At 36.3% G+C, this 24,246-nt stretch overlaps 4 protein-coding genes across 6 annotated transcripts in view; 2 read left to right on the top strand and 2 right to left on the bottom strand.

The window, feature by feature from the left end:
* Positions 1-3,414: 3,414 nt before the first annotated feature.
* LOC125210612 (membrane-anchored ubiquitin-fold protein 4) lies at positions 3,415-5,958 on the top strand. Of its 2 annotated transcripts, none has more exons than XM_048110266.1 (3): positions 3,415-3,840; positions 4,293-4,463; positions 5,600-5,958. In XM_048110266.1, exons 1-3 carry the CDS (start codon positions 3,711-3,713, stop codon positions 5,605-5,607), a joined length of 309 nt encoding a protein of 102 aa, XP_047966223.1. In that variant the 5' UTR covers positions 3,415-3,710; the 3' UTR covers positions 5,608-5,958. The 2 variants fall into 2 exon arrangements, with proteins under 2 accessions (XP_047966223.1, XP_047966147.1); XM_048110190.1 differs by having other exon boundaries at positions 3,422-3,840; positions 5,636-5,958.
* A 947-nt stretch (positions 5,959-6,905) lies between these two features.
* On the bottom strand, positions 6,906-9,251 carry LOC125198342 (GRAS family protein RAM1-like). Its single transcript, XM_048096707.1, has 2 exons — positions 8,358-9,251; positions 6,906-8,027 (listed from the first exon to the last, which is right to left on the bottom strand). The coding sequence occupies exons 1-2, from the start codon at positions 9,249-9,251 to the stop codon at positions 6,906-6,908; spliced, it is 2,016 nt and encodes a 671-aa protein (XP_047952664.1).
* A 4,788-nt stretch (positions 9,252-14,039) lies between these two features.
* Positions 14,040-15,213, top strand: LOC125201935. 2 transcript variants are annotated; one of them, XM_048100236.1, is made up of 2 exons: positions 14,040-14,348; positions 14,705-15,213. In XM_048100236.1, the coding sequence occupies exons 1-2, from the start codon at positions 14,171-14,173 to the stop codon at positions 14,968-14,970; spliced, it is 444 nt and encodes a 147-aa protein (XP_047956193.1). In that variant the 5' UTR covers positions 14,040-14,170; the 3' UTR covers positions 14,971-15,213. The 2 variants fall into 2 exon arrangements, with proteins under 2 accessions (XP_047956193.1, XP_047956192.1); XM_048100235.1 differs by having other exon boundaries at positions 14,045-14,348; positions 14,633-15,213.
* Positions 15,214-15,583: 370 nt separating this feature from the next.
* LOC125198330 (zinc finger MYM-type protein 1-like) overlaps positions 15,584-24,246 on the bottom strand; it is a 9,251-nt gene continuing 588 nt past the window's right edge. The window contains exons 2-8 of the mRNA XM_048096700.1: positions 24,033-24,116; positions 23,890-23,948; positions 19,775-19,841; positions 19,226-19,323; positions 16,511-18,344; positions 15,942-16,433; positions 15,584-15,664 (exon numbers count right to left, since the gene is read on the bottom strand). Coding sequence (XP_047952657.1) covers positions 15,584-15,664; positions 15,942-16,433; positions 16,511-18,344; positions 19,226-19,323; positions 19,775-19,841; positions 23,890-23,948; positions 24,033-24,116 — 2,715 coding nt within the window. The remainder of the gene's footprint in view (positions 15,665-15,941; positions 16,434-16,510; positions 18,345-19,225; positions 19,324-19,774; positions 19,842-23,889; positions 23,949-24,032; positions 24,117-24,246) is intronic.

Here is a 24,246-nt window from a genome sequence, read left to right as displayed (position 1 = left end):
TATCAGAAACTTATTACAAGAATGAGATTTCTGTAATGGTGATCAACAATAATTCAGTTATTAAGAGTCACTTATATCATGAGTGATGAAGAAACCAATATAAGTAGTCTGCTTTTGGAAGCTGAACATTCATTTCATGCCCAATCTTCAATATCAATTAATAGTTTTGCAGATTTGGAAGATAGTTTTGCAGATTTGGAAGAAAGCATAAAATCAAAACATCAAACACTAAAACATGAGCCAGTGACATATAAGCGTATAACAAAACCGAAGGAGTATCTCAATATTCAAGAGTTACACAAACCCTCCATTCTGCGATGAATCACATCAATAGCCCCAATTTAACCATCACCATAAGAATATTGAACAACATCATCACAATCAACTTCAATTTCTCTATACAAAGGCTCCAATTTCTTACCGTAAGAAGAAGACCCCACCTTCATCGCCTCATATTCCTCCGGGAAATAGCGAAATCGTCTATTTCAGAAAAACTAACGGCTTCGCAGATAACCTCAAATTCGCCCTCGGTCCCATCCACGCGGAAGCTCGCCGTCTTCGCGGCGTACGAATCCAAGGAGCTCGCACGCTGGGACTCCTTGGGCGCGCTCGAGCACTGCCGAATTGATGTCTGATCCCGCCGTGACCAGGTTCTGCGGCGAATTTCCGACAAACTCTCGGTAGCGATGCAGAAAAAAATCGAAAGAGAAGAAATATATCCAAAATTCTGAAATCTAAAAGGAGAGAGATAAAAGTATGAAGAGAGAGAGAAAAAAAATAAAATAAAATCAGGTGTCCCCCTCTCTCCTACGTGGAATAGTGTCGCTCACACTACGCTCACACAAGGTGGGCAGCAGAACAGTTCTCTACATTGCATATGACTTTTGTCCAAATATTGTTGAGTTTCCACGATTAATTATTTAGTTGACTGTTATGTAATAGAAATGAAAGTACAATTTCTCAATTGCTCGACACATACAACATACTCATCTTTTTTTTCTCAAATATAACTATCCTCTTAATCTTAAAACAATACTCTCTTCGTTCGTTATTAGAAGTCTTATTTAAATTCGGCATAAGTTTTATGAAGAAATATAAAGGAAAGTGGTTGAGAAAAAATAGTGGAATGTGAAACTGAAACTCATTTTTATATACTTATAATAAAATGTGAGTGCAATGAATTAGTGAATAGTAAGATGTATGTACAACCTACCATTTATAGTAAAAGTGAACCGGGACTCCTAATGACAGATGGATGGAATATTAATTAATTAAAAAAAACAATAATAATTATTATTATTAATATTTTTTTAATTTTATTTTTATTTTATTTTCAGCACCGGCTTATTCAATTTTCTGGTTCCGCCACTGCGTGCAAGTGAGGACAAAATATACACCAGAAAGATATGGTAGTATGTTAATATGTGGAACAATTAGAGCATCCGCAACGCTGCCTCGTTGCGATCTCGGTCTCGTCTCGACGAGACGAGACGGCATCGAGACAGCGTTGCGGCTCCCGTCTCGTCTCGACGAGACGAGATGTCTCGACGCCCGACGCGTTCGGAAGAGGCCGGCCTCGAGCTGACGAGACGACGCGCGCGGCCACGTGGCGCGCGCTAAGCGATGGCGTGACGCCCACTCGCCGGCCCGCGAGTGGGCGTCGGAATTATGACGTCATAAATTTATTTTTTTTTAAAAAAAATTGAAAATTCGAAAAAAAAAATTATAAATTTTAATATTTAATTATGTATTTTTTAATCATGCATTTTTAAATTTTTTAGGCCTTTAAATTGTAATTTTTATTTTATTTAATTATATTATTTTTTAATTATGTATTTTATAATTATGTATTTTATAATTTTTTAGGCCTTTAAATTGTTATTTTATTTTATTTAATTAAGTTTGTTTTTATTAATTGAATTTGTTGGAAATAAAAATTAAAAAATGAAATTGAATGAATAGTTAAGAGATGGATAAGAGATGGTTAAGAGATGGAGGGATGTAGGGGTGTCGAAACGGGTAGCGGGTATCGGGTAATTTCCTACCCGACCCGATACCCGGCGGGTAGCGGGTACCCGATACCCGACGGAAACGGGTAACGGGTCGGGAGCGGGTATTTATATTTTGGGTTTTGCGGGTATCGGGTATACCCGATACCCGAGCGGGTTACCCGTTAATCCCGAAAATTACCCGATTGTTTATAAGTATACTAGCATTTTGTAATTATCATCTTTTATTTTAATTATGCAGTCACAGTGTAAATTTTTTCTTCTTCTTTTAATTATAGTTAAGTTTTTTTTAAGTTTTTTTTTACCTATTTCCCTCTCTTCTCACTCACGTCTGTACCTTTTTTTTCACCTTTTTCTTCTCACTCACGTCCAAGCCATCATCTCCTTCCACCTGCCACCACAGCACTATCCGCCGCCACCACACCACTCCATCTTCATAGTATATTTCCATTGTTTACAGATCTTATTCTTGAATTGGACTTTTCATTCTTGAATTTTTGTTTTAAATTTTCTGTATTGATTTCAAAAATTGTTAGGAAGGAATTGTGATTTACTGTCAGGTCGGGTCGGGTACCCGCGGCGTCGGGTGCGGGATACCTGACTCGGGTATCGGTTATACCCGACACAGTGTGGGACGGGTATCGGGACTAACATTGGGGGCGAAATCGGGTGCGGGTACCCGACTTGTCGGGTGCGGATACCCGCGGTACCCGTTTCGACACCCCTAGAGGGATGCAGGTGTTGTCTCTTAGTTAAGAGATGAGCTGAAAAGTACAGTGGGGCCATGAATAGTTAAGAGATGAGACGGTTAAGAGACGGATAAGAGACAGCGTTGCGGATGACCTTATGAGATGAGAAAGTTTCTCATGAAGCATATAAGCGAGAAGTGAGAACAAAACATATTGGAATGACTTGTGTTTGTATGTGGAAACAACCGTTATTCTACAAGTCCTTTTTGGAGTATAATTTTCTTGTTATTAACCAAGCCGTTATCATATAATTAAACCTAATTACTCCCTCTATTACATAAGGGTATACACTCTTTATTTTTAAGTTCGTCTAAAAAAAGTATACATTTTCTAATTTTGGAATTTTTTTTTAATGAGGAAGGACTCATTTTCCACTGACAATGCCTTAATTACTTTTGTTTTCTATTTTTTTTATTTTATCAATTGTGCATTAAAATCATATATAATCAAAAGCGCATATTCTTGTACGACAGATTTAAGTATAATTATATGCAAATTTTATGCAAAATCCTTGCTTTATTGAATTGTTCTTCCTTGCTTTATTGAAATGTTCTTGCTTGCTTTTTTGAAATGTTCTCTCTTTTCCGGAATTTTAACTCAAAATTCAAATCGAGTCTCTCAAAAGCAAGAAAAAGTTTATAAAGTAAAACAATTGAAAAAAAATGAAAAAAAAAACTCAAAATTGGATAGAGATTAAAAAAAAAACTGAAAAAAGAAGTGAGAAACCACTGCACAAAGGGTTAAAGCGGCGCGTAAATCATCAAGATCTGGTCTTGGGTTCCTCAATTTCAAAGTGTTATTGACGCATTTCGTTTAAAAACTTCGACAATTTTCGGTTGGCACCTCCAATTTGAACTTGCGGTTGGCGGGTGAAGGATTGGGGGAGTTCGAGGGTTTTTGATTCAATTGGAAAAGAATTGGATTTGGTTTTAGAGGATTGTGAGGAAATCAAATGCCGGAGGAGGATTTGGTGGAGCTGAAGTTCAGATTGTACGATGGATCAGATATCGGTCCGTTCCGATATTCGCCGGCGTCGACTGTTGCTATGCTGAAGGAAAGAGTTGTGGCAGAGTGGCCTAAAGGTTAGCTTAACTCCTCACAAAATTGATTCTCTCTTTTAATTTTGTTACTAGAATTTGGGCTTGTTCAATTCGATTTTATCGTCTTCTTATGTTCCATTTTTCTTATTGGCGTTTGATTGAGGACACATACAGTAAACTAGTTAGTGAAGTTTAACTTTGAGTTTTAGCGTAGTTATACACGATATCTTTGAGATTATGCCCTTGGATAATGTGTTATGATTAAATGCCCTTTGATTTTGGGGCAGGAGTAACTGCAGAATTCGTGCAATTGTAAGAATGTAAAGCAGCGCAAATTTGAATGAAGTTTTGGATTTGGGGCACATGAGAAATTGAGTTTCAGAGACTTGTATTCATTAATGCATACCTTAATCATAAATGTAGTGGAGAGCTTATTTCCTGCTCTTTTGCGTGCTTATTGCGAGTGTAATTGGAGCAGTTTTGCTTATTATCAGATAAAAAAGTTTCCCCGAAAGCAGCAAATGATGTGAAATTAATAAGTGCTGGGAAAATTTTGGAGAATAACAAGACTGTTGCACAGTGCAAGATGCCATTTGGGGAGCTGCCTAAAGGAGTTATAACCATGCATGCTGTTGTACAGCCATCGGTGGCAAAAGCTAAGACAGGTCACTTTTTTACTTTTTTGCTGTGCTGCAAATCCGATTGTTACTTTGTTATTCATAACTCGTTTGGTTGCTCTAATTATGCTTTCATACTTCCTGCCTACTTTATTTTGCCTACAATATTTGGACTCTGAGTTGGAGATTTTAGTCATATGGAACTACACAACTTTTGCAGATAGGTTTTGTTAATAACATAACCTGCCTGCATGTGATTCTATGGTTTCAGTTAATTGCTGGCATAGTTTTATATGGGTTTGTAATTTGTTTTTCATGCGAGTTGGAACGTTGATCACATTAGAATTGTAGCTATGGCTTATAACTCCTAAAAATGGGACTCACTTACAGGGGATGGTAATCTATAGATTCTTGGGAGGCATCAAGGTTCGATTGTTGGATCTTGGGATATTACAGTGAGAATAGAAGCATACAGTTGAATGTGGATTTTGAAATTCTTGGAAGTTTAAAGGTTCAACAATATGAATGATCCTAATCTTGGTGTAGGATATTGATAGTTAGAGAAATATAGGTCTCGGGTTGTTAAAGATGATGACATAATGTTGTGTACGAGTAGTAGAGAAAAATTTAGCCAAATATAGAGTGCATGCTCTCATGCATAATTGTAGCCTATTTCTGGGTTTTCATGGATCTAGAATTACTCTCCAGAGCTTAAATTTCTGTCTGTTCATCCTACCCTGGCATACCTCCCCATTCTTTTTCTTTAGGAAAACTTATGTAAAACTTAGTATGAGGAAATGGGATAAAATTGCAATTTTGTTTCCTAAGTACATTCATGAAGTGCTTGGAGGAATCAATTACTGGTGAATGTCATTGATACAGGAAGCGCAATGCTCAGACCTCAGTCCATTCCAATCTAATTTTTATGATAGAATGTATATTTGTGCATAAATCATGCTCGATTTCAAAATCATCGCTTACTGAATAAATTCATCACAAATCAGACCTTCATTTATCAGTGTTTATTTTCCTTTTACTATATGATACCCTGAAATCTAACATCGCAGTTCATGTCTCGGTTTCATATAATATATTCCTGTGAAAAGTTTGGATTTCGTAACAAATGCAATCTCATTTCTTTGATGCTATCATTAAGGCCTCAATTTTCTCTTTCCCCAATATAGTTGCTTAGTTGCTGAAAGTTCCCACTGTGTCAACAGAGAAGAAGGTTGATGAGATTCCCAAGAAGAACGTCTGTTCGTGTTCCATCATGTGAAGTGGAAGTTTATTGAGCCTTTATCTTCTGGACTTCTAGGGAGTTCACCTGCGCCATCATCAGATTTTGAAGTCGGAAAAACCCAATAATTTGTAAACAGTCATTATTCGCTGTATGTTTGAGAGCATTTCTGTGTAACAGTCGATTGTCATGTATGCTTGTTTCTATAAAAATTTGCTGCTTGTACATGTGTAGGTGCAGAACTTTTACATACTATGAGAATACATCCTTTGCCACAATACTATATGGAAATTCTTGTGAATGCAACTCCTTAATTGTACCTCTATTGAGCCACAAACCAGCTTTCACTCAACTTTATTAGCTAAATTTCTTTCTATCTCCACAGACGATGTACATTCACCGATCACTCGAGTATTTTCAGGCGTTCGTGGCCTCTAGTTGGTTGTGATGCATGTCTACAATCTCTTCTTGATGAGAACTTGTATTTCTTGATTTAGGAGGTGATTTATATTAGTCTATTTTTCTGGTTGGCAGATCTTGATCCAGATATTTCAGTCTTCTGCACCAGCCACCAGGTAAAATTTAATGTTATCACTTGATTCATTGGATCCAAATATGAAAATATCATACTCTCTTTTGTTGTTACAATCACTCCCATCCTATATTATCATTACCTTAGTATGTACTCCATATAGGAAAATGAGTCATGTGAAATCAAAACCTAGTGTGGCATTCATAGCTGTATTTATGCACGAAATATGTTAGTATTTTATTTTCATATCTACATATGAGCAATGAGCGTCATGTATATATATACTGATATATTACGGAATAGACCACGATAATAACATTAAAACACAAAAAATCTAAGTAATTTATTATCAACCAAATCGTACGTAAATTAACCAATATTTGATCATCACCTTTTTTTTTACTTCTACATACAATAAAAAGACTAATACATTATGCCCAAGTGAATGGAGTAAGCCATTTGGCCAGTCCCTACCGCTTAGTATGCTGACCGATGGACGAGATACTAGTCTTCTAACTGTCGGTAGGAGGGATACCTTTGGAAACTAAAAAGCTAATACATATATTTTCCCCTCACTCCCCTCAAATGATCAAATACTTAAACTTATAGTAATTCAAAACACTTATACATCAAATTTCAACAATTATCAATATTAAATCAATCTACTCCATCCGAAGAAACCCCCAATAATAATCGACGTAAAATCTCTGCATGCATGGCATCAGCACCGCCATGCAGAAGCAGCAAGAATATGCCTATCTTGCCACCCTAGAAGCAAGCACCCTTTATCCTCCGTCAGTCTATACCCATCGCATGAATACAACCCTAGCAAAATCCTTGATTGTGTGACTGCATTTGAGCTCAGCGCCACCCCTTCAAACCCCTTCCCTTCCATGGTCTTCCTCCACTTCTCGAGGCGCTCGTGCCGCATCACGCGCTCCGGCCCCTCGTGAGCCACGATGTTCCCGATCTCCGGGGCGAAGATGTGTTGCTCCACCTTCGCTCTCTGCGCAGAGTCGGCCGGGAACGTTGCGTCCAACGAGTCGAAAATTGCAGAGTAGTAATGGAGGGCCTCGAGAAACCGGCCCAGGAAGTATGGCCCGTTGTGGCTCGCTTCTTGCTCGACTATGGTGACGATGTTCGGAGCCTGGTCCCGGATCATCGTCAGCAGGGGTCCAAGGCAGTTGCCCGGGACGCGGTGGAGGCGGTTGACAGAGTTCACAGCCAGCGCCTCGCCGACCCTTCGGTTGAACATGTGGGGTTTGAGGTCCTCGAGTTCCTCCCCAACCGGGTGGAACTCGAAGGGCACGTGGAGAGAGAGAGCAAGGTCGGTAAGACACCTACCTGTCTCTCTCACTGCCTCGAGGGACGTGCCCACCCCAGTTATCCTAAGGAAGGGTGCGCCTCCAGGCCTGGCCGCCAGGGCCTGCATGAAAGCAGGCCACTGGTAGCCCTGGAGGATGTCGAGGTCAATGACGTGGACGCGCTCCTCGGACTCGAAGGCCTCGAAGATTGCTTGGTTGGCGGTGAAGTGGGCGAATTTGATGTAGGGGCAGGCTTGGTATAGGATTTGATAGATTTTGAGGATTTCTAGGTTGTTTGGAGGGAAAGGGTTGAAAGGTACTAGGTTTGAGGTGGAAGGTTTGTTTGTGAGAGTTGCGGCGAGCCTTGCGCTGAGAGCTTCGGTGAAACAGGCGGCGACACGCTGCATAGAGTCGCCAATGGCAGAGACGACGCGGTTGAGGTGGTGGAGATACCGCCGTGCCAACATGTAGTCCTCCTTCGAGACGGCTTCGGCACATGCTAAAAGAAGGTGCACCAATTGCAGTCCACTATCTTGTTCCTACAATAACAAATCAAACAAAATCGACCTATGAAATCCATCAAAACATTAAAAAATGGTAGTAATTGAATGGAAATTACTGCCTCTGTCCCGCATTAACTGTCATATTTACTTTTCTGCACTCGTTTTGTAAAAATGATAATAGATTAAAGTGGAAAAATAGTAAAGTAAGAGAGAGAATAATGTAAAGAAGACTCTTATCTACCTTATTATCTCTCTTATTTTACTATTTCTTGACTTTAACTATTTATTACTATCATTTTTACAAAATGGATGCAGAAAAGTAAATGTGACACTTAATAAGGAGGTAGTACAACTTAAATGAGTCACCTGCTCAGGTTCAGGAAGGGGCACCATCAAGTTATTGTGCACGTTCGGAATCTGGTGATGAATCTGCTCAGGAGCAGATTGTTGGTGATGCAATCTGTGCAGAGGTGCGTTGGGCGGCTGGATCCGCCTCTGGAAGTGGCGGTGGCGGTCCTCCTCCTCCCGCTGCCGCTCCTGCTGCAACTGCTGCGACAACATCACCTGATAAACACCGTTGTCTTGAACGGCCGGCGCCTCCTGATCGACAAACCTTCCTGAATCATCCATCGTGAGGCAGTCCAAGAGCTCCGGCATCGTGTCCAGCCCAGCGTAGCAATCAGCCGAGGTCTCACCGCCGGCTATCTTCATAGGAGAGAAGACGACAAAATCATCGTCTTTAGCAGCATCGTAGGTGTCATCCAAGAGCGTCTCCAACGAGGCGAGGCTCTCCACCTGCATGAACTGATTATTCGGCGAGTTGAATACGCGGTGGAGAGGGCTCAGCCCCTTCCCCTTGCCCGGGCCTAGAGACGAGACGCCCGGGTAGTTATTAGTCTGCGGAGAGAGCATGTTTCGGACGGGTGAACATATCATGAAGTCATTGTCGGTTACATGGTCGGAGAAGATGGACTCCCATAAGGAGTAATCGGGGGATTGGATTTCTTCGTATTTGAGAGGAGGCACGTTGAGATTCGGGTGGTTGAGGAGGCTGCTGAGGCTGGCCACGGGGGTTAAGCTATTATGGGTGTCGAAATCGGACGAGGAGGGGGTTTTCTTGAGCGATGAGGATGAGGATGACGACGATGGCTCTTGCTTCGTGCAACAAGTGGTATCGGTTTTGGGACATGGTTCGGAGATTTTGAGGTTTACCATCTCAGTTTTGATGGTGTTTGTCTCGCTCTTGATCAGACTTCCCATGCTCCGACTACAAGGGTTGATCATTGGAGTTTATTTATATGTGTTTAATCATGCCGTCTCTCTATCTTCCTAACCTTTGCTTTGCTTTGCTTTCTTGTTTGAGAATTTAGAAAATTTAAAGGTGGTTTTTGTGGCTACACCTCTTTTTATTGAGGTAAATTGTTTGTCTTGTTGGGAAGGACAAAATGAGAACGGGGAAATATGTGCACCGGGCTGAAATTCCATCCAAATTCAGGGGCGAATTCAAAAATTTATTTTGCTGGGGCTATACTTTCTAAATTTTGAGTTTGAAATTTTGATATAGTAATAAGGGTTTTGATTTGCATGATGAAACACAAAATACCAAACATTTGACAATAGTAGTATATACATAGAAAATCAAAATTTAGTTTAATAGGGGTTGGAGCCCTCCCCCACTCGAACGTGTGTCCACCTATGCATCCAGCTCCATTCATAAGATTGGACAGAGTTATTTTGCTGGTTACACCATTTGGTTAGAATTCTCATTTTATTATTTTGGTTCGATCCCAATAAAAATCTCATTAAAATATACTAAAAATGGCAATAAATATTATCGTTACAATTCATCCTTATTACACTAATTAATGGCATAATGAAATTTTTAAAGTAAATAAAGTCAATAATTAAATAACATAACAACTAAAGTGAGATTCAATATATCTCTCATTTAATATAAAATCAAACATTTTTCAGAACTCGGTCTAGAGGGAGTATAATCTTCCGTGAGATCATTTCACTGTTATTTAGATAATTTTGGTCCAAATACAAAATCATAATAGTATTCAATAATAAATTTTAATTTTGAATGCCGATGAAGGTGAAACTATTCATATGTTTTTGAAAATATTGAATATAATTTGTGTTATGGCATGGATTTTTGTGAATGAAAAAATGTATGATCAAAGTATTTGCACTGAGGGTGTGTAAATTTGTGATCTTATATCTAGCTATCTAAAGCATGGACTTATGTAGGATGGGGTTGCCAGGGTCGATCTGTAGGCGTACGATGACAGAAAAACTCGTGCCTTATGAATTGGGGGTAATGGCCATATCATGAAGTTCGGTCAAACTCTGGTATATCCATGAACTTTGAAAGCTAAATATTAGACGAGAATTTGACTAAGTTTCATGATTTAAATGAATATTAACCCTTGATAAATTCTCAATAACCATACGGAAGCTATGCCTCCATCCCAAGTAGTACAACATATGATAACTCACCAGGTTCACGTTAGCTTTTCAAAACTTGTTAATCATCATCTTCATTCGGAGTGTTATGATATTTCAAAATATCTTAAAAGTAATATTTCACTTTTTGGGATGCAAAACATACCGAAACAAGTCTCTGTGAGGCTAAATTAGAGAGTTCAACTAATTATAAAATATATTCGTCTGTGATGTATAGTAGTACAAATTGTGAACAAATCTCTCTCCATATTGTATATAGTACAGTATGTTTTTATAGCTTTGTATCCGTAGTTTTATACTCCAAGTTTTGAACAAAGGAACAATTACTAAAGCAAGGTAATAAGCTAGTAAATGTATATGAATTTGTACGCGAATTCCATGACAAACTATATCACTAGAATAATGAGGTTGGACAATATTTTTGGAATGGTTTGATTTCTGGACATTTTGCCCATCACAACTTTTTGTACTATCATATAAAAAAAAAAAAAAACTTATTTATGGTGACATACAATAAAAGACAACGTCGATGACGACTTGAATTGTTTCCAACTATGAATCTCGATTTCTAAAACTAAAAAAACAAATTAGGGAAAGATGAAGAATAACCGAGACATAAAAGAGAGAAAATGATGTAGGGACAAATCCCGTTTCTAGTGTAGCATGATTGGAGGTTAATTAGTCTCTTAGTTCGTATCTCCAATTATTTGTTAATCTCAAGAATGCAATAATTTGTCGTTTTTTATGATTGTTTCTAAATAAGTTTTTTTGTTTGGTTAACAAGAAGTTTGCTTTACTGTAACAAGAGAGGGAATAATGACTCGAATCTGATATTATTAATCAATAGTAGTTAGTAGTAGTAATTATTTTTCGGCCTATTTGAAGATGACAAAAAGAGCTGGACGTTGAAGAAATCGTCTGATACAACCGCCTACTCTTTGGATTTGCCAAAGGACTCAACTTCTTGTCTCTCTCTTGCTACATAGTTTTTGAAACCTCTCCAGCAACACCATGGTTGTATGGGCGACGTCTTCAATTCTACATTATTTTTTTATATTTATGTACTGCATGCATAGTTATAGAGATACAATCGATTGCTGACTTTAAACTATGTCAGAAACATATGCTATAGATGTCAGCATGAAGATATTTGTGTGTCAACAAAATTTAATTGACATACAAATGTCTTCTCTCATGTTGACATTATATGTTATAGACATAGTTAGTTGTTAACGATTTCAAATAGTTAGCATTCTAACATAACTTTATAGATACATATATATCAAATTTAAGATTGTATTTGGTGGGAGTATTTCAATATTATGATATTGACGAATAGTTTCAGCAATCCAAATCAATACTTTAATCTTATTTTATTAAAAAAACTTCAACTTGATCACCTTAATTCTTAGTTCTTGCCATCACAAATTTTGAGCACACGAAGTATATAATTTATTTTGTGAGCGTTTTAAATTATGCATAATCAGTATCTAACTCAATTTGAATAGGCACATCTAGCTAGCTAGCTCATTTGAAGTAATTCATTTACTAATTTTTTTATAGGAGCGACAAATCTCATGTTTAGAAGCGACGAGTGCAATGAAATTTTCTTGGAATAAATTGAGTAAAGAAATGGATTTATCCCTAACTTCTAAGTTTGGCTCCATCGCTTGAGCATTTACCTAAGTTTAGAGAACGTCGGTGGCTTGGTTTGATTGGTTCCATTTCAATAAAAGACAAATATATAATTATACTAGTAAATATAGATTTCATGACTTTTATGTATTGGATTGTGGAATTATTGGTGGATTGTACCTAATGTCCATACGTGTAAATATTTCTAATATTATAGTATAATAATTTCGAACAAGATTTTTTGATAGATACTACTACAATGAATATAAATGTTGTTACTATCGTTTTGTTTAATGATTGAGTGTTTCATTCGATGAAATTCATTGGCGTCCTCGAATTATAGTAGATAATGATAAATAGAATGAATATGGCTATGTATATATATGTTCATGTGTGTCGATGCAATTCATAAGTTTCCACAAATCATTAAATATTGATTATAGATTGAATAAGCGTCTCTTGTTTTTGGTGTGTATATATCAATTATCATCCAAAAGGAAGATTATAAATCATAAATTTATTGGACTCTTATTTTGTATGCAAAAAATGTCAGTATTTAGATTATTGGAATTGGCATTTTAGTACCTAATTCTAAAATCATTTAATTAAGCAAGTAAATTCTCCAATAACATTGTTGCAAGGATATAATAATATTACGAAAAGCATATAAGGAAATTTGGCAGTATAAATTACTGAAGAATAATGATATAAAACATGCAATATTGGCGTTTTATATGTGTGTGAACTCTATTGACGGTCAAGCAGCATTCATTTCATCAATTAACCTACAGCAAAAACTTGCAAGAATATTATAGTGAATAATTGAGAAATGTTTTAGAGGAGGAACATAAAATCTATATGTCTCTTCATTCTTCTGCCCAATTTGAGAGGAAAACTTTTGACATCTTTTGGAGACAAATGGCAAATGTATATTGGGTGGGAGACGAGAATTAACGAGCACTTGGTGCTTGCAAAATTTTTCCTATAATACGTAACTTTTGCTGCACCTAAATGTTCAGTGAGTTCAATGCGCACCAAAGTGCTCGCAACAATGTCTTACTATATTAATATTTTTTTTTTGCAATATTTCTCACCAACAATAGTGAAGCATTACTACCAAGAAACCAATTGTAACCCATTATCGAGCATTTTGGTGCTTGGGATTTGTATTGAGCACCATTTTACTTGCTAAAGAGGAGTACAATTTTTCTAGATTTTTTTGCTCGAAAAAAGACTGAATCATTGCTTTTATCTCAAAAGTGCTTGCTAAATACTAGTATGTCATTTACATTACCGAGCATTTATATGCTCGATAATATTTCAGAATTTTTCCATCCAAAATTTTGAACCATAACTTTTTTACTAGATTATTTTTGCTCGGTAAGTGCATGCTATCAACACACAAGTATATTATTCATTCGAATAAAAGCAGAAAACTTTAGATAATTAGTAACGCATAATCGATTAAATTCATACTGGCTCAAATTTTAAATGGGCCGACTCCAGACACTACTATATCAGCGTATGATCCATATCTGCACAAAAATAAATAGTAGGAGTACTAGTACTACTACTAAAAAATTTGACATACCTATAATATTCTTTATTTTGATATATACGTTTATTTAAGATTAAGTAGCATATGTACACATACAGAGGTTGGTTTGGGTGGAGTGCAAAAGAGGGACATGTAAAATTGAATGAAAGCTGCTTAAAATCAGAATAACTTTTTGCAATTACAATCACTTTCTAACAATCAAAAAAGTCACCAATTTGCAATCCCCTCGACGATAATATCAACTCTCATTTTCAAGTGAATCTAATAATTCATCAACCAAAAAGTGCTCTCTTTCCTACACACCTGCTCCATAACAAGCCAAAGGAAATTCACATGCACTTGTTTTATATGCACACAGCGAAAAAGGTGCTGCAACTCCTTAGCTTAAGAGAGGTACTACATGCTGCTCCAACACAACTGCTCTGTCATTCATTATCCACTCACATGAGAATTCCATAGCAATGTAGCCACATTTCCATAAAATAATCTCATTCATCCACTCTTATTCTTTGCTGCAATGGCCTCTAAATTAGCCTCTGCATTCTGTTTCTTTTCCACTCTGTCATTATTCCTCCTGCAACTTGAAGCAGCAACATCTCACTCCAATGTTAATCCCCAAATTACTGTCATGGGCTTGGTTTACTGCGACATCTGCTCCAACAACTCCTTCTCCAGACATAGCTACTTCTTACCAGGTTCCTACTTTTTCTCATCTGCTATTTCCCTTTTTACTTACTTCCAACAGTTAGAGCAGAAATATGCAAAATGCATCTAGTTTTTGGCCCATTTTATTTGTCTAAACATTTCAATTAGAGGATTGCATCTTGTTAGTATGAAGGTCTTGTTTCCCTTTAGTTTATCATGTGTTTGGTTTTGTCTTAGTTGGGTTCTGTTTTCTGGAAAGAAAAAGTTGGAATTGCAAGAATTTTGGGAGTTTCTTGCAATCTTAATGCATTGTTGATTTGTTATCATGTAACAGGAGTTGAAGTTAGAATAGATTGCATGTTCAAGGCAATTTCTCCTAGAACTGCTGAGCAAATATCATTTTCAGTGAACAGAACAACAAATAAGGATGGTATCTACAAGCTGGAGGTACCTTCTGTTGATGGAGTAGAATGTGCTAGGGATAAGGCTGTAGGAAGCACTTGCCGAGCGACTCTGCTCTCGACATCGTCTCCGGCCTGCACAGTCCCCAGCTTCCAGTCCACTTCCGACCAGATTTCGATCAAATCGAAACAAGCCAATACGTGCATTTACAGCCTCAATGCATTGAGTTATAGGCCATCCAAGAGAGACATCTCTCTATGTGGGAAATGAATCAATAAATTGGTTCTACCACAACTCTTTTCCCCTCTCATGCACCCCTATGATTGATATCTCTGCTTGAACATTATACGTATGTCATAAAGAGATGATTTTTGGAATTTCTTGAAGCTTTTGCTGCAATCATTATATGTAGTAATCGGTTTGCTTGATTAGTAATTTGTGTGTACTACTGTACTTCATCAATAATTTGGTGTGTATAGATTTCAAGTAAAATGTACAACTGTTTAAGTTTTTTGTTTTCCTGTCCTGATACAGTTCACAGATTAATCACACACACACACATACACGTTTATGTATCTCCATAAGATTGCATCAGAAAGATTACTTGCTTCTTACCCTAAAAGTAAACCAATATACGATGCAAACGTTGAACACAATTCCCTGGTGCCTTCACCTTAATCCAGTCATAATTTGTATCAAGGGCGGCCAGAAAACACTGAGATTATGTTGTGAAATGGACATCCAAAATAAGTACAGCCTTCTTTTTATTACTAAAATTTTCTATTTAGCTAAACAGTCATAGATACATATATGATACCACCTTAACTTCTATGGCTTTAATGAGAATAAAAAACGGCTGAATCAGGAAATGATGGGGTGAATCTCATGCCTGACCTAGTTTGCTTAAACAAGCAATTCCCTCTTCCAAATAGTCTTCTCTGCTAATCCAGAACTCTGGAGCATCCTGCAATGTGGTCAAATCGTCTCATGACTTAATAAAGTAATGATCAGCAATTTTCAGACATTTGCATATAGTATTTGTGTATTTGTGTTGGTGGAAGAGGATAAAGAATATGAACCGGACGCAGAAAATGTTCAACGTGGGGTCGGAAAATAAAAAATAAAAAATAGTATAGTATTTAAATAACCGTCTAAAAAAATAATACTACAATTTAAGTAACACTATCTTTTGTGAGCTGCGATAGTTGATTCCTACGAGTATCCATATTTTGAAAACGAACCAAAATTCGTTCATTAGAAACAGTAGTGAACATTTTTCTCTCGTTGTATACCACCATGATATCATTTAACCAATCATCTCCCATCCTATTTCGCAACTCTGACTTCACAAACTTCATTGCAGAAAACACTCGTTCAACAGATGCAGTCGCTACAGGCAAAAGTAAGACCAATTTAATCAACCGATAAACTAGTGGAAAGAATCCATCTTTCATCATTTCAACAATTTTCTTTGAAAGAGTCCCTAAATCTTTAACATCAGAGAAACGTGTATCTCGTCTTGCATCAATCAAAAAGGATTTAAGTTGATGAGGTAAAATCGTCATCTCTGTGGACGAAAAGTCCTTTGGATAAAGGGTGGCAAGATGAACAAGTTTATCGACATTGAAATTTGAGAATTGATTTCTTGGATCAAGACATGCCATACAATTCAACAAGTCTGTACTAGACTCGGAAAAACGATTCCTCATTTCTTGAATAATGGAGTCAACAACCTAATTATAAACAAAAAATGATTGAGTTACTAGTCAATTCAAGTGTCAGTAAATAAGAAAATGAAATTTTAAATTACCTGACAAAAAATCTCAACACGATAATAATGGTAGTTTGTGACAACTGTGCCATCTCTCTTCATGCGTATTCGTCTGGGGACAATGTCATCCATATTAGTAACATCAATCTCATTTACTCGACAAAAATCTTCCACTTCTTGCAAAAGATCATCCCATCCAGATTCTCGAAAAGTTTGCAGCTCTTCTTTCAAACCCGCTATCATATTGATGGCATTCAAAATATTTTGCTCTCTATCTTGCAATGCACAAGATAATGGTTCAACCATACACAACAAATGTTTCATCAAAATCATGATAAACACAAAATCATAACTTTCCATCTTTTGAAGCAAACCTTTACACTTCCCACTTTGCTCTGCATCATCTCCATCACTAAATATGCTTTCAAGAACTTTGACTACTGAGGGCCACATAGATACAAGACGAATCACAGTTGTATAATGAGATCCCCATCGAGTATCACCAGGTCTATGCAAAGAAGTTTCTTGGTTTAGACCTTTACCTGAATTGATTTCCCCTTTTTCAATCATTTCAACCATTCTATCATGTTCGTTTTGTCGAAGTTTATCTGCTCTTTTACAAGAAGATCCACATGCTGTAACAATCGGGGTAAGATAGCCAAAAAAATCAGAAACATGTCGATTTGCCTTGCATACTGCCACACATACCAACTGAAGTTGGTGGGCAAAACAATGGACATACCATGCCGATGGATTTTCTTTTAAAATAAGAGCCTTCAATCCATTAAATTCACCCCTCATATTTGAAGCTCCATCATAGCCCTGACCTCTCAATCTTGATAAAGATAATCCCAACTTAGAAAATACAAAATCAATTGCTTCTTTCAAACACCTTGATGTAGTCTCCTTAACATGAACCAAAGATAAAAATCTTTCTATAATCTCCCCATTCTTGTTCACATATCTTATAACAATAGCCATTTGCTCCTTGACTGAGCAATCTCGAGACTCATCAACCATTATGGAAAATAATCCTTCACCAAGTTCACCCAATATTTTAAGTGTGGTTTCAACGGCACAAGCATTAACCATTTCTTTCTGAATTTTTGGAGAAATCATTTGATTATTACCCGGAGCATTTTTTAATACAACTTGACCGACCTCATCATTTCTTAAACTATACCAATGTAATATCTCTAGAAAATTACCCCTATTTATGGAGGTTGAGGCTTCATCATCTCCTCTAAAAGCCAAACCTTGATTCAAAAGAAAACGAATAACATCAAGAGTTGCAGTCAAACGAATTCGATATTCCTTCTCTTGTCTTGTACTAGCTTTACGAACAACATAAGATACACTTTGCCTTTGATTCACAAAGTTTTCATATTCAATTCTAGATTTGTTGTGTGAACTAGTAGCTGACCCAATATGAGCTCTAAATCTTTCGTTGGCTTTTTTCCAATTAGAGAAACCACTACTAACAAAGGTTTCATCTCCGGGTGCCGAATATCCACGTTTGAAGAGAAAACACCAAAAGCAATACGCAGCATCTTCTGACGTACTATATTCAAGCCAAACATAATCTTTATACCAAACATCTCTGAAACCCCTATAATCTTTTCCATATTTTTTTCTAGGAAAATCAAGACCTTTTGGTTGACAAGGACCTTTAGCCACATATTCTCTACGAATACGATCTCGAATGTTTACATCAAATGTATCAATCGGCCTTCGTGATCCGGGATCGGCATCGATTTCTTTTTCATCGATTTCTACTTCGTCTGGATTCCTATCAACTACCACATTATTTTCAGAATATTGTGGTTCTTGTTCAGCTTCAACATTAGCTTCTTGTTCAACTTCAACATTAGCACTAGAAGAATCAATAGAATTTCGAGTTCTTTTTTTAAAATACTTTTCCATTTACCTACAAATCCACAATTTAGAATACACAATTATTATAACTATAAATATAATAAAATTATGAAATCAGAAATTAAAACATAAAGAAAAAAATAGTCTACTTCCCTATTATGCAATTTCAGTTCGTGAAATACATATTAAAAGCTACTGTAATATAGTACTAAGATTAAGGATTATAAATTATAGTACACACCATCAATGACAATCATGACTATTTGACTAATGTCTAGTAAAATACAAATTTCAATTACCTAGACAATATTGAACAAGAAAATATAATAGTTTAATTTTATTTACCTACCACCTATCGATTCTCTCTCAAATAGTGAAATAGGATTGCAGAACAGCAGAAAGGGTCGCCAAAAAGCTTTGGAAGCGCAGGTGCCGAAATTCAGTTTTGAATTACAGAAGGGGGGAGCCGGAGAGGAGATCAACTGGAAGAGAAAGTGGTGAGCCAGAGATTAAATAGAGTAAAGATTCCCTCTCCTCTAAGTTCTAGGTAAGGAAATTTCCTCTAAATTCTAGGAAAGTTAAGGTAAGGAAATTTCCTCTAAATTCTAGGAAAAGAAATTGGAGAAAGATATGGAAATTGTTTCCTTTTGTGTTGATTTGGGCTAAACTTCTCCAATTATTGCCTTGTGCGTATTGATTTGGGCAAAGACCATCCGTCCATCCCTCTCCTTACTCCTCTAAGTTCTTGCCTTCTTGGGGCGGGGTCGGGGTCGGAGGTATCATTCGTGGGGTCGACGGCATGTTGAAAGTTCGAAGGTAGTATAAATTTTGGGTATTATGGGATCGACGGTGGGGTCGGCCGACCCCGCGCGACCCCACCTCCGTCCGTCATTGTTCATGATTCCAGCAAGAACTGCACCCCCAAGATACACCATATGCTTTCTTCGTGGTGGATCCTCTATCCGCAGCCTTAGTTTCTATGCCCAACAATAAATATACTAATACCATTTAATTTGGAGTATTTTTTAGATAAAAAGGAGCAAAAGCAACTAGTATAATATAGCTGGCTCGACTTGGTTATGGTGAAAGTCTTGTGACACATGCTTGAGGATGAGAAACTATCCTTTTTTAGATTTTACAGTAATAAGAAGCAGATCTAGGACATTAGTGTGGTAAAAATAAATTAGCATCTCACTAATGCAAATAGGACATTAGAGTACATTGACACTGAGCCTAAGAATTCTCAAAAGATCGAATCGGGTCTTATTTGCAAACAACAACCTCGTTTATTATGCTGCACATCGGGACCTGATGAAATTAAGTTGTTCTAATTGATAAGAAAGAACTAAAGGTTATATATGGGTCAAGTTCAGTCCTTGTTCAACGGAAAAGGTCACCAGCTTAGAAGCAGAATTAGTATTAATTTACCTTCAATCCGTCCTTATTTCCCTTTAACACCGAATCCAGATAACGCTCCGATAATTCTTTCTCCAAGCTGGTAATAACATGACATAAATAAGCAAATTAAAAGAAGTTTCATGAGAATTGAAGAAAAAACACAGTCCTAATATAAAATATTCACCAGGAACCAACAAGATTCTGCACTAACTTTAACTATTATAATGAGCATAGTATGTATGAAAAACCTAAAAACTAACAGCAAAGATGATATTTTGATGCAGTCAGATTAATTAGTAAATGATAGTATGTAAAGCTATACAGATAAATAATTTATCATAAAAACTCCTTCATCACATTAAATTTTTTGAAGAGGCGATTGATGCATTAAGTACCACATCACATGGTATCACAGGGTTGGCATTTGATAAGGCTAGTTTCATGCATTGGTTTTGGGTGATATTATATGCTTTTTGGGGAGATAATGCACAAATTTTGAGCTTAAGTGTGCAGAAATCTGCTGGACCCAGGAGTTTGTGCTAATTGACCTGGCAGATGCAAAATAGTTGATTTTGGAGTAAAATACCAGAAGTCATCGCTCGGACCTAAGAGAATCAGGAAGTTGACGACAAGAGTAGAAATGGAGCAAAAGCGCAGAAAAAGTCATCTACTTGGTCAAGGAGACAGAATGGCGGAATGGAGCTGAAGCGCAGAAAAAGTCATTTACCTGGTCAAGGAGACAGAATGGCGTGCTGACATGAAGATCCTCAATTATTGCAAGGGTAAAATGGTCAAATACCGACAAGAAGTTTCCTTAGGGTTGAAGTTAAAGCCACTCTATAAATAGAAGCTTTCCACAATGAAGAGGCAGCGCTTAACGCTATCGTAGTTTAGGTAGGAAGCTCTCATAGGCGCTTAACGCCACCGCTCTCTTAGTTTAGTTAGATAGTTTGTTGCTTTCTTAGCTTAGTTCAATGGTTTCATCGGAGGAATTGACGACTTCACCGTTGGATCTCGACTCATTTCTAGTTTTATGAAGCTTTGGTGTTTATTTTCATGTTGATGATATTTTTACTTATGTTTCTTGGATGCTTTTCGCAATTGGTAACTTAGATGTTTAGATCCATGTTGTTTACATGATTTCCAGTAGTTTAGAGGTTGGGATTTAGTTGTTCACGTGCTCGATTTCTGAGATCCGATAGTTTAGGTGATGCATGCAAGGTAATCTTTGTTCATTTCGTTTTCTCCTTGACCCATTAGCGTAGATCTGGTAATTCTAGCTTGAATTTCGCATTTACGTCTTGTTTTGAAGCATGATCAGTTTTATTTCGTCAATGGTGTTGAAGCTCTGTTCTATGCTCTGTTTTTACTTGGTTGTTTGGAGAAGATGAAGTAGGAGTTAGTTAGAGAATCAGATCTGCTTTTTGCTTTTGCTTTTAACAGCTTTCTGCCAGCCCCAGCCTGTTTAGGAAAAATGGTCCCCACTTTACTTTTACACTTTGTCTGCCTATTTTGGGAAAGTTTAAGTAGGGATGTCAATCGGGCCAGCCCTATTCAGGCTTCGGGTTTATCGGATGCGGGCTTATTGGGCTGAGATTTTATCGGTCTCTAAATTTTCAGCCCTAACCCTAAACCTTCGGGTTTCGGGCTAGCCCAGCGGGCTAATCAAATTTAAAGCAAATAATTAACTATAACACTAATTTAAATTTTGAGAATTCTATATCTATATTTTTATAATAAATCATTATATTATATTATATATATATATATGTAGGGTCTTGTTAGGTTGAGATTTATCAACCTAATTGAGAATTGAGATGCAATCTCAGCCACTCATCCAGAATATTTGTGAAATGTCAACAGCATGTAGTTTATGTCAACAGAGGGGCATAATTGTAATTTTATTATTATTTTTTTTTATTTTTTTTCGTTTTTTTATTATATATTTTTTTTTCCAACTACATATACAATTCATGTCAACTACACATCAAATGTCAACAACTTTATTCAATAAATACTATTTGACATGAATTGTGCATATAGTTGACATTATATTGTGTAGTTAACATGAATTGTATATGTAGTTGACATGGATTGTACACATAGTTGACATTATATGTGTGTAGTTGACATGGATTGTACACATAGTTGACATTATATGTGTGTAGTTGACATGGATTGTACACATAGTTGACATTATATGTGTGTAGTTGACATGAATTGTATATGCAGTTGAAAAATAAAAATTTAAAAATTTAAAAAAAATTTAAAAAATTAAAAAAAAATTAAAATAAATTAAAAAATTAAATTAAAATAAAATAAAAAAAATAAAAAAATATAAAAAAATATAAAAAATAAATTAAAATTAATAAAAAATTAAAATTAAAAATTTAAAAATATTTATTGAATAAAATATACCATGATATTACCATCCTAAAATGAGTGGCTGATATTGCATCTCATTTCTCAATTAGCATAAAAAATCTCAATTGATCACAACCCTATTATATATATATATATATATATATATATATGCAACATAAAAATATAATTAGCATAAATTAATCACTAATCAAGTAATAATATAGAATCAATTCATCACATATATTTAGCACAAAACTATAACGTAATTAATAATTATACATTAACTAAAATGTCCAAAATATCATGAAGATGCAGTCGGTAACATATGTTTAGTAATAAAGTAATTACTGACATATATTAAACAAAAAAATGTTAGAATTTATTGACTATTTAAATTTTTTTTTCTGTCTAAATAGCATAAAGTTATTATTGACTATTTAAATTCCTTTTATGTCTAAATAGCATAAAGCTGAAATAATGCCTAACAAAATAATGTATATAAGCCATCTCATGATTCCCATATTAATTTTGTTCTCCAGTAAGAGATAGCTAAAAAATATAAGATACTCCCATATTATATTCACATACACATAAATCATAATGTAAATGCTATATAAGCCATCTCATGATTCTCATTTGCAGTAACTAAAAACCAAATACATATATACATACACAGATACATCCATTATCCATATACACATTATATTACGTAAATAAATTGATAGTACATCTTATTCTTAGTGACATATTACTCACATGATGTTGACAAACATAGCACATAAAGTAATTTTTTAATTTTAAACAAATGTATACACTGATACACATATAGAATGATATGACTACTGAGCTAAATGCATAACAAATAGAAAAAGAGAGGGGAAGAGAATAATGAATAATGTGTGAAAGTGAAACAATAGAAACGGTGATTTAAATACTAATCAATTGGAAGTGGAAGAGTCAGAAGATCATTAAAACTCACACATTTAATTTTTAGAATTTTTATGCATAGCCCGATGGGCTGACCCGGCAGCCCAGCCCGCCTAGCCCGGCAGACCGATAGGGCTAGCCCGATTAGCCCGATTTCCTATCGGTTTATAGATTTTCGGCCCTAACCCTGTAAATTTACCGGTCTATTCGGGCTAGCCTATCGGGTTCGGGCTAAATTGACATCCCTAAGTTTAAGCATGTTCCTTCAGTTATAGGTGTTCTAGTAAGTTTCACTCCAGTTTACAAGTTACAAGTGTCTGTACTTTTTCTATCCCCTAGGTCAGGTAGATAGAGTCGAGTTTAATTCCGCCAGGTCAAGTGGATTTAATTTAACTCAATGAATGCGTGGCAGCAGCCGACCCCTGTTCCGATTGTGTCGTAGAAACGATCTCGAGTAGGTCCATGGTCCATGTGGTTCGACCCCGCTCTTGCCGCTTATACTTAGTAATATTTGTTGCATTAGAGGGAAAATTATAAATCTTATTGAAAGGAGGGACACATGCTCATGACACACGTGCAAAAACCCCGATCTTCAGCATCGCTTGGAACCTTTCCAAGCCACAGACTTTTATGAGATTGAGGAAAAGCCTAGCTGTTATTATAATAAAGATAAGAAAGCATGATATTCTCTCCACATCTCAGACCAATAGTCTACACCAATGAACCCACACAATAGGTTGTCCTCAACAAAATTAAGTTGATGGACTTTCTCAAGAATATACACTAGTATATTATGAATCGATCATGTTTCTCGTTTTCTCGTTAAAAGTGAAGAGAGGGATATGATATATTACCGACTAGGTAATCCAGGATACATTGTGCTTCCACCGCTGAGGACAATGTGCTGGTAGAGCTGCAAAAAGAAAAGGATTCTAGAGCATCATAAACTGCAGAATGCATCACATGGACGCTTTGCAGTTTAAAAAAATATGAGTACCATCATCCTATTGTCAATATCCATTTTCTGGATGCAACGAAATACCATGTCAACCATTCCATCTCCTTCGACATCTATTAGCTCCTGTATGAATTACAACAACAGATTATATGATATGCATAACAGTCAAGAAGCGTGGATCACAAAAATACTCATAACATAATTGACAATCATCCTATACACACACACGAAAGATTTCTAAGAAAAGGAATAA

Source organism: Salvia hispanica, chromosome 1 (assembly GCF_023119035.1).
Source record: "Salvia hispanica cultivar TCC Black 2014 chromosome 1, UniMelb_Shisp_WGS_1.0, whole genome shotgun sequence".
Lineage (NCBI taxonomy): Eukaryota > Viridiplantae > Streptophyta > Magnoliopsida > Lamiales > Lamiaceae > Salvia > Salvia hispanica.
Note: the sequence above shows the minus strand (reverse complement) of the source record. Positions and strands in the feature narration are given on the sequence as shown.